This window comes from Aegilops tauschii, chromosome 7 (assembly GCF_002575655.3).
Source record: "Aegilops tauschii subsp. strangulata cultivar AL8/78 chromosome 7, Aet v6.0, whole genome shotgun sequence".
In the NCBI taxonomy this organism is placed as follows: Eukaryota; Viridiplantae; Streptophyta; class Magnoliopsida; order Poales; family Poaceae; genus Aegilops; species Aegilops tauschii.
In genome coordinates this window covers 75,535,764-75,544,137 of record NC_053041.3, presented here as the reverse complement: position 1 = coordinate 75,544,137, position 8,374 = coordinate 75,535,764, and the positions used below count along the sequence as shown (strand labels likewise).

Genomic DNA, 8,374 nt, shown 5'->3' with positions numbered 1-8,374 from the left:
GGGAAGCGCTATGTTACAGTAACATATTATGTTACCACAATCACCTTTTTTCTTATTAAATACTTGCGACATAAGCAAAATTGTCTTGGGATATGTTAAGTTACTACCTAAGTTACCCCACTATGCCTAGCCTTAGTGGTAGCACTTGTATAAACGCTACTGCTAGCCATAAAACACGCGCTACTATTAGGGTTTCTCTAGTAGTGCTAGTGTGTCACAGCGGTGCGGCTTCACCGTGCTTGAGTGCTGGTAGCCGTGGCTACGTAGTTATAATTTTCTACTATTACTTTTGTGTTCTTTGTCCTGCCCCTCATTATAGTCGACCATCCACGTGTACGGATATTACCAGTCTCACTGCCGGCGGAGGAGAAGCGATGCGGGGCACGGCACGCCCGACAGCCACAGCCGGGTACCGGCGGCTTGCCGGCGGGCCGCGACGACGCGAGCAGTGACGATTGCGCGCGCCCCCGTCCCCCTCCGCCCCTGTCCTCTAGCGCGGCGGCTCCTACCTCCGTCCTTCCTTCTGTCATCAAGCGCCGCAACTCCTCCCACCCACCCACCCCCGGCCTCCACTGATGAAAAGGCCCGCGGCCCGCCGTGCCCAGGAGGTGCGAGTGAGTCCACTGCCGCCCGTCAATACGCCCTGGGGATCGCGGCCAGCGACGACGCCGAGGAGGCCGCCGCCGTAGCCGCTATACAGGTCAGTACTGCCGCCATTGCGCACCCTGTCAATCAAGGAGGAACCGGGTCAGTCAGGAAAGTGAAAGGGGAAATTTTTTGGAAGAAAGGACAAAAAAATGTGGGTCAATGCGGAAGGGTGTTTCCTCTTCCGTATTTGGTAAATGTTAGTCGAGCATTGCCCATGGCGATTCGTGGGGGAGCGTAGCTGATGGCCACTCGTGATTCGTGAGGGTTCATCTTCTTGTTCTGAACTTCTGATGGTGGTCATGAAGAACAGTGTGGCTTTGGGGTTCCTTGATTTTTTTATTTATTAAATGCCGCACAGCGATCTTGGTCTTGTGTGGGGTTGGGATATATTTGAGTAGTACACACAAACAATTATGATCTTGATTCTTGCTCCAGTACAAATTGTTCTAGTATCTGTTCTTTGTCCGTTTGTTCAGAAAACAACAATTCTCGTTTAATACTGTCCTTTGTCACCGTGTTCAGCAAACAATTGTTTCATTTGTCTCTGCAGGAACCTGATCAAGTTAGCGGTGTAATCGAGATTGCATAGATGGGGTCCCTCACAGGTTAGTCCTCGCTTCACCTTTCTCTTGTTACATAGCTACATCATTTTGGGATACAAGCTGGGAATCTCACTCTAATACTCGGCCATTTCATCAGGTTCTTGGATGATGAACTTGTGTGGGGGTCCAGTATGCTCCAACCAAGATGCACTTTCATGTGCGTTCAAGGAAGTATTTGACTCTTCCACTTGCACGAATCATCTGGCGGCGACTGGCATCGGCTTGCTGCTCGTCCTCGCGCTCGCTCTCCAGTTGGTTATCAAAATCCCAAATAGTGGAGGATCTGCTCAAGGGCTCGTCGCAGTCGGCTCACCACTGCAGTTGGCTGCAGTGGTCTTCAGTGGCTGCCTGGGGCTGGTTTATCTTGGCCTAGGACTGTCGATGCTGGGAAGCATCTTCAGTCAGGATGCTGCTGCTTACCTGCCACACTGGTGGCTTGTGACATTATCTCAAGGATTCAGTTTGGTCCTCTCCAGCTTTGCTTTCAGCGTCAGGCCTCGGTTTCTTGGAGCTTCGTTTGTTCCACTTTGGTCGATTCTGGTGGTCGTGTACGCAGCATTCATATGCTGTTCCTCGGTTGTTGGCATTGTTGCAGATAAGGCAATCACCATTAAGGCATGTTTGGATGTTCTGTCCCTACCAGCTGCATTTCTCTTCCTACTTTATGGCGTCCGTTGCACCCATGATGAAGACGGTTACCAGGCAACAGGAAATGCTTTATACAAGCCACTGAACACTGAGGCAGATGGTCAGATAGCTGATTCTGACACTCAGGTAACTTCTTTTGCTAAAGCTGGTTTCTTCAGCAAGATGTCATTTTGGTGGTTGAACCATTTGATGAAGTTGGGTTATGAGAAGCCTCTTGAGGACAAAGATATGCCACTTCTACAAACCACAGACCGAGCACATAACCAGTACTTGATGTTCTTGGAGAAGCTGAACAGCAAGCAGTCCCATTCACATGCCACTCCGTCAATCTTGTGGACTATTGTTTCTTGCCACAAGCGTGAGATCATAGTCTCAGGTTTCTTTGCTTTGCTCAAGGTGCTCACCTTATCTACAGGCCCATTGCTTCTCAAGGCATTCATCAATGTATCAGTTGGTAAAGGGACCTTCAAATATGAAGGCTTTGTGCTGGCTGCGACAATGTTTGTTTGCAAATGCTGTGAATCTTTGTCGCAGAGGCAGTGGTTTTTCCGCACTCGGAGATTAGGACTCCAGGTGAGGTCATTCCTATCAGCAGCTATTTATAAGAAGCAACAGAAGCTATCAAACTCCGCAAAAATGAAGCACTCTTCTGGACAGATTATGAACTATGTGACTGTCGATGCCTACCGGATTGGGGAATTCCCATACTGGTTCCACCAAACATGGACAACAAGTGTTCAACTTTGCATTGCTCTGGCAATTCTGTACAATGCAGTTGGTGCTGCAGCAGTCTCATCATTGGCTGTCATCATTATCACTGTAATTGGTAATGCTCCGGTGGCCAAGCTGCAACACAAATTTCAGAGTAAGCTTATGGAAGCTCAAGATGTGAGATTGAAAGCCATGTCCGAGTCCTTAGTTCATATGAAGATCTTGAAACTTTATTCATGGGAAGGTCACTTCAAGAAGGTCATCGAGGGATTGAGGGAGGTTGAGTATAAGTGGTTGTCAGCATTCCTGCTTAGGAGGGCGTACAACAGTTTCCTGTTCTGGTCATCACCTGTTTTAGTTTCGGCAGCAACCTTTCTAACATGCTATCTTTTCAAAATCCCTCTTGATGCTAGCAATGTGTTCACCACTGTGGCAACTCTGCGTCTCGTGCAAGACCCAGTTAGGACAATACCGGATGTTATTGCAGTGCTGATACAAGCTAAGGTTGGGTTCACTCGGATATCAAAGTTTCTTGATGCACCTGAGCTGAATGGACAACTTAGGAAGAAATACCGCGTGGGCATCGATTACCCAATAGTGATGAACTCATGCAGTTTCTCCTGGGATGAGAATCCATCAAAACCAACTCTAAACAATATAAATCTGGTGGTGAAAGCTGGAGAAAAGGTTGCAATTTGTGGAGAGGTAGGATCAGGGAAGTCAACGCTTTTGGCTGCTGTACTTGGAGAGGTCCCCAAAACTGAAGGCACGGTATGCTTTTCGATTATCTTCTTCTTTTTTCTAACTAGAAAATCAAATGGCTGCCAAAATTGTTAGGTTATGACACACTTTTGTTATCTCAAATACATGATGTTCTTTAGTTATCCCTTTTGGGTTTTCTCATGCACTAAAAAAATTGTTGCTCCTGCAATTTATTGTTATCGTTAATTCATAATGTTCATATTTCAGATCATTAACTAAAAAATTATGTTAATTAGTATCCTCTTGTGTTGTACCTTTTGTTATCGTAAAATTCATGCACTATTTTTTTTAACTAATCAAATCATTAACCTTTGTGTTCATATTAGATTGAAGTCTGTGGGAAAATAGCATATGTTTCTCAGACTGCATGGATCCAAACAGGAACTGTACAGGATAACATCCTCTTCGGATCTTTGATGGACAGACAAATATACCAAGAAACAATTGAGAGATGCTCATTGGTCAAGGACCTTGAAATGCTGCCATTCGGCGACCGCACGCAAATTGGGGAGAGAGGAGTAAATCTAAGTGGTGGTCAGAAGCAGCGTGTTCAGCTTGCTCGTGCACTATACCAGAATGCAGACATATATCTTCTTGATGACCCTTTCAGTGCCGTTGATGCCCATACAGCAACAAGCCTCTTTAATGTAAGAACCTACCTTATCAGCAGACTCAGATTGCATTCCTTTTTTATTACAAACTGTTTTGACCGATTAACCTTTAATGTAACTTGTGTGACAGGATTATGTCATGGGTGTTCTATCAGACAAGACTGTTCTTTTGGTGACCCACCAAGTGGATTTTCTACCTGTATTTGACTCCATTCTGGTCTCTCTCTCTCTCTCTCTCTCATGATTTATATGCCACTATGATTTATATTTATTTGTAGTGAGGCGTATTCTTTTTTTTGTCGATTTCCACTAAAACTAGTGATATCGTTTGGCAGTTAATGTCAGATGGGGAGGTTATTCGGTCTGCACCTTATCAAGATTTATTGGCAGATTGCCAAGAATTCAAGTACCTTGTAAATGCACATAAAGATACTGTTGGTGTTCAAGATCCTAACGGTGCTCCCCACGGAGCAAAGGAAATACCAACAAAGGAGACAGACGGAATTCATGTAGACAGATACATAGAGTCTGTGAGGCCATCACCAGTAGATCAACTGATCAAGACAGAGGAAAGAGAATCAGGGGATACAGGTCTTAAGCCTTATATGCTCTACCTGCGCCAGAATAAAGGCTTCTTCTATGCCTCTCTTTCTGTCATGTCTCACATAGTTTTCTTAGCTGGGCAAATATCCCAGAATTCATGGATGGCTGCCAATGTCCAAAATCCTCATGTTAGTACACTGAAGTTAATTTCTGTGTATGTTGGTATTGGAGTTTGCACAATGATCTTTGTGCTATCGAGATCTTTATTTGTCGTTGTTCTTGGCGTCCAAACTTCAAGATCCTTATTTTCCCAGTTACTCAATTCATTGTTCCGTTCACCTATGTCCTTTTTTGATTCTACTCCTCAAGGAAGGATTCTTAGCCGGGTAAAAATTCTGGAACAAGCAACAGCTATAATTATGTTTTACATTCCTACGTTTTGTAATGATGAATTAACCCCCTCTCCCCCAACCTGCAGGTCTCTTCAGATTTGAGTATCGTTGACCTTGATATTCCATTTGCATTCATGTTTAGCCTCAGTTCCTGCTTAAACGCATATAGCAATGTGGGGGTATTGGCTGTTGTTGTATGGCAAGTTCTGTTTGTAGCACTGCCGATGATAGTTTTGGTAATTCAGTTGCAGGTGATTGGTGTGGCTTTCTTTCTGTCTGGCTAAATCCCATTTCTTTGGTTATTTCATTGCTATTTCCATCCTTGAGGTGAATTAGTTTACTCTCGTCGTTTCACAATTTCCGTTGACTGAGAATTGTTATGTTTGTTCATGCAGAGGTACTATTTAGCCTCAGCTAAGGAATTGATGCGGATCAATGGAACCACCAAGTCTGCTCTAGCAAATCACTTAGGTGAATCGATCTCAGGGGCTATAACAATACGCGCCTTTGAGGAAGAAGATCATTTCTTTGCTAAGAATCTGGAGCTAGTTGACAAGAATGCTGGTCCATACTTCTTTAATTTTGCAGCAACTGAATGGTTGATTGAACGTCTGGAAATAATGGGTGCTGTGGTTCTTTCTTCTTCTGCCTTTGTCATGGCTCTTCTTCCTGCAGGAACTTTTAGCCCTGGTAAGTAGCTTATTGTAAGTACAACCATCACATAATTGTTTCAAGGGCTGGACAAGCTTAAGTTTTTTTTCTTTCGAGGAGGATAACACCCCCGGTCTGAAAACTTATGTTAGCTGACAAGTTCTATGACGATTGAGTCCTGCATGCATCTGATTTGCAGTAAAGCATTATATGCAGTGCAAAGAACCTTTTATCTGTGTTTTCATAGGCTCCTGGTATTAGGTGTTATGAAATTTTAGCTTTTGCTGCGAAAGCATGCTTTCTTTGTAGTACAATGGAGCTAGTAACACTATGCCCAATTTCTATGTGCCAAAGTCATTGCAAATATACTTATTTAATATCCACCACCAGATTATAAAGAAATCAACATTCCCATCAGAAAACTAATTACTTTATATACTTGGGCAGGTTTTATTGGAATGGCATTGTCCTATGGCCTTTCCCTAAATAATTCCTTTGTTAACACCATACAAAAGCAATGTGACCTCGCAAATAAAATAATATCTGTGGAACGGGTGAATCAGTACATGGACATTCCGAGTGAAGCACCAGAAGTTATTGAAGAAAACCGACCAGCACCAGATTGGCCCCAAGTTGGCAGTGTGGAGCTTAAAGATCTGAAGGTAATCAAATATTAATATATGCATGTATGTCTGACTGGGTACATCCTTTAAAAACACTAACAAACGTACGCTATTGATTTTCGTTTGACAGATTAGGTACAGGGGAGATGCACCACTTGTACTACACGGTATCACTTGCAAGTTTCAAGGTAGAGATAAGATTGGTATTGTTGGTCGAACAGGAAGTGGCAAGACAACTTTAATTGGTGCATTGTTTCGGCTTGTTGAACCCGCCGAAGGGAAAATAATTATAGACTCCATGGACATCAGTACAATAGGCTTACATGACCTGCGTTCACGTTTGGGTATCATTCCACAAGATCCAACACTTTTTCAGGGTACAGTAAGATACAATCTAGATCCTCTTGGGCAATTCTCAGATCAGCAAATATGGGAGGTAAGATGTACGCAGATATCTATGTTGCCTTTTCTTGTCTTACCCATTGATCAGATAGGATTATGATGAAGGCATCACACCTAACGAAACTGATGCAATGTTTAATCGTGATGCAGCCTTCTTATGTGCTGTGGCAATTTAGCTCAGTTGATTTGACACAACTAACAATTTAAGAAAGTTCAGCACCTTATCAACAGATCTAGGGGCATGTCAAACTACAAGTTACCTTTCTCTGTTTATGGCATACATTTATCAAAAGAATTACTAAATTGGTTACCTTTCTCTGTTTATGTTGCAGGTTCTTGAAAAATGTCAACTTCTTGAAGCTGTCCAGGAGAAGAAACAGGGATTGGATTCACTTGGTACGATTCTGTTATTTATTTTATGCCCTAACAAATTAGGCAAACATATAATTATGCTCTAGTCAAGTAGTCAATGTCAGAACTCAAAATAGGGGTCTCATAATACATGTGCCACTAAATTTGTCAAACTGCTGGTAGTCCTAGGCATATGAGTTGGATCAATTGGATAGCAGTTTTGTTCTTCATAGTACTGATCAATATCTTGCCATGCAGTTGCGGAAGACGGGTCGAACTGGAGCATGGGACAAAGGCAGCTCTTTTGTTTGGGCCGCACACTTTTGAAAAGGTGTCGTATATTGGTCCTTGATGAAGCCACAGCCTCTATAGACAACACAACAGATGCTGTCCTTCAGAAAACGATCCGGACAGAATTCAAACATTGCACCGTTATTACGGTCGCCCACCGTATACCCACAGTCATGGACTGCGACATGGTACTTGCAATGAGTGATGGTACGGTCCTCTTATTGCCAACTTATTGGTTCCGCAGCACAGAGTTCCATAGTCCATAATCCACACTAATGAGCTACATTCATTTCCAGGGAAAGTAGCAGAGTATGACAAACCCTCGAAGCTCATGGAAACTGAAGGATCTCTCTTCCGCGAGCTGGTGAACGAGTACTGGTCATACACATCAAACGGAAACATTTAGAAGAGATTCTTGACGGTGTGTGTTTGGTGCTGCTGCCTCGACAAGAGAAAACACCACATATAGTTTAATCTCTTGACATACCTCAGAGGGATTCATCTACTAGAGATCTGAAGAAAATACGGTGCCATCTTTCAGTCATTTCCCGGAATTTTTTTTGCTCTCTACAGCTACCTGAAAGTTCGAGCTACATATACGGTTTAGCCTATGTTCGTTGAGTATTGCCACTCTTCAAAAGCGCCGAGGCTGAACGGAACAAAAAAGCGTACCTACCTAGGCGGTGCGGTGCCGGTTCTGTTCTCTTTTTCTTTCGAATATGGTTCTGTTCTTTTTATTGCGAAATAATATGGTTCTGTTGACCCCATTAATGCTGAGGTGATGCTTTTCGATTTAATCCAGACATCAACCATGCATGCATGTTTGGACAAAACTAAATTAGGGAAAATCTAGTGGAAAATTTTGATATGATATCATTAATAATTGAAGAAGGAAAGCTTGATGTTGAATTGTTGATCACGTGCCTGTTTCGGATCGAAAAGGCTATCAGTGTATTTGTCGTTGTTGTTTGTTGTGCTGCCCCTACTGCTGCTACTGCTATAAAGTATATTTTTCTCAACTTTTGTTGTGCTGCTCCTACTGAGCGCGGTGGTTGCTGGCTCAGCACAGTGGTTGTGGTGGTGGCTGCTAGGGCAAGGCGGCGGCGACCTTGAGCACGACCAGTTCTGGGCGGCGGCGG

General features: G+C 43.5%; 1 protein-coding gene across 2 annotated transcripts; it reads left to right on the top strand.

The window, feature by feature from the left end:
- Positions 1-300: 300 nt before the first annotated feature.
- On the top strand, positions 301-8,144 carry LOC109734792 (ABC transporter C family member 10). Of its 2 annotated transcripts, none has more exons than XM_073505764.1 (13): positions 301-700; positions 1,171-1,253; positions 1,348-3,380; positions 3,698-4,018; positions 4,113-4,199; positions 4,318-4,911; positions 5,004-5,168; positions 5,313-5,607; positions 6,016-6,230; positions 6,322-6,627; positions 6,926-6,989; positions 7,203-7,442; positions 7,532-8,144. In XM_073505764.1, exons 2-13 carry the CDS (start codon positions 1,238-1,240, stop codon positions 7,639-7,641), a joined length of 4,446 nt encoding a protein of 1,481 aa, XP_073361865.1. In that variant the 5' UTR covers positions 301-700; positions 1,171-1,237; the 3' UTR covers positions 7,642-8,144. The 2 variants fall into 2 exon arrangements, with proteins under 2 accessions (XP_073361865.1, XP_020149568.1); XM_020293979.4 differs by having other exon boundaries at positions 304-700; positions 1,199-1,253.
- Positions 8,145-8,374: the final 230 nt, after the last annotated feature.

Bases quoted from the DNA above. Each gene is read 5' to 3' on its own strand.
- LOC109734792 (XM_073505764.1), top strand. The intron at 6,231-6,321 runs GTAATCAAATAT...TTCGTTTGACAG, and splicing joins TGGAGCTTAAAGATCTGAAG to ATTAGGTACAGGGGAGATGC. The intron at 6,628-6,925 runs GTAAGATGTACG...TTTATGTTGCAG, and splicing joins CAGATCAGCAAATATGGGAG to GTTCTTGAAAAATGTCAACT.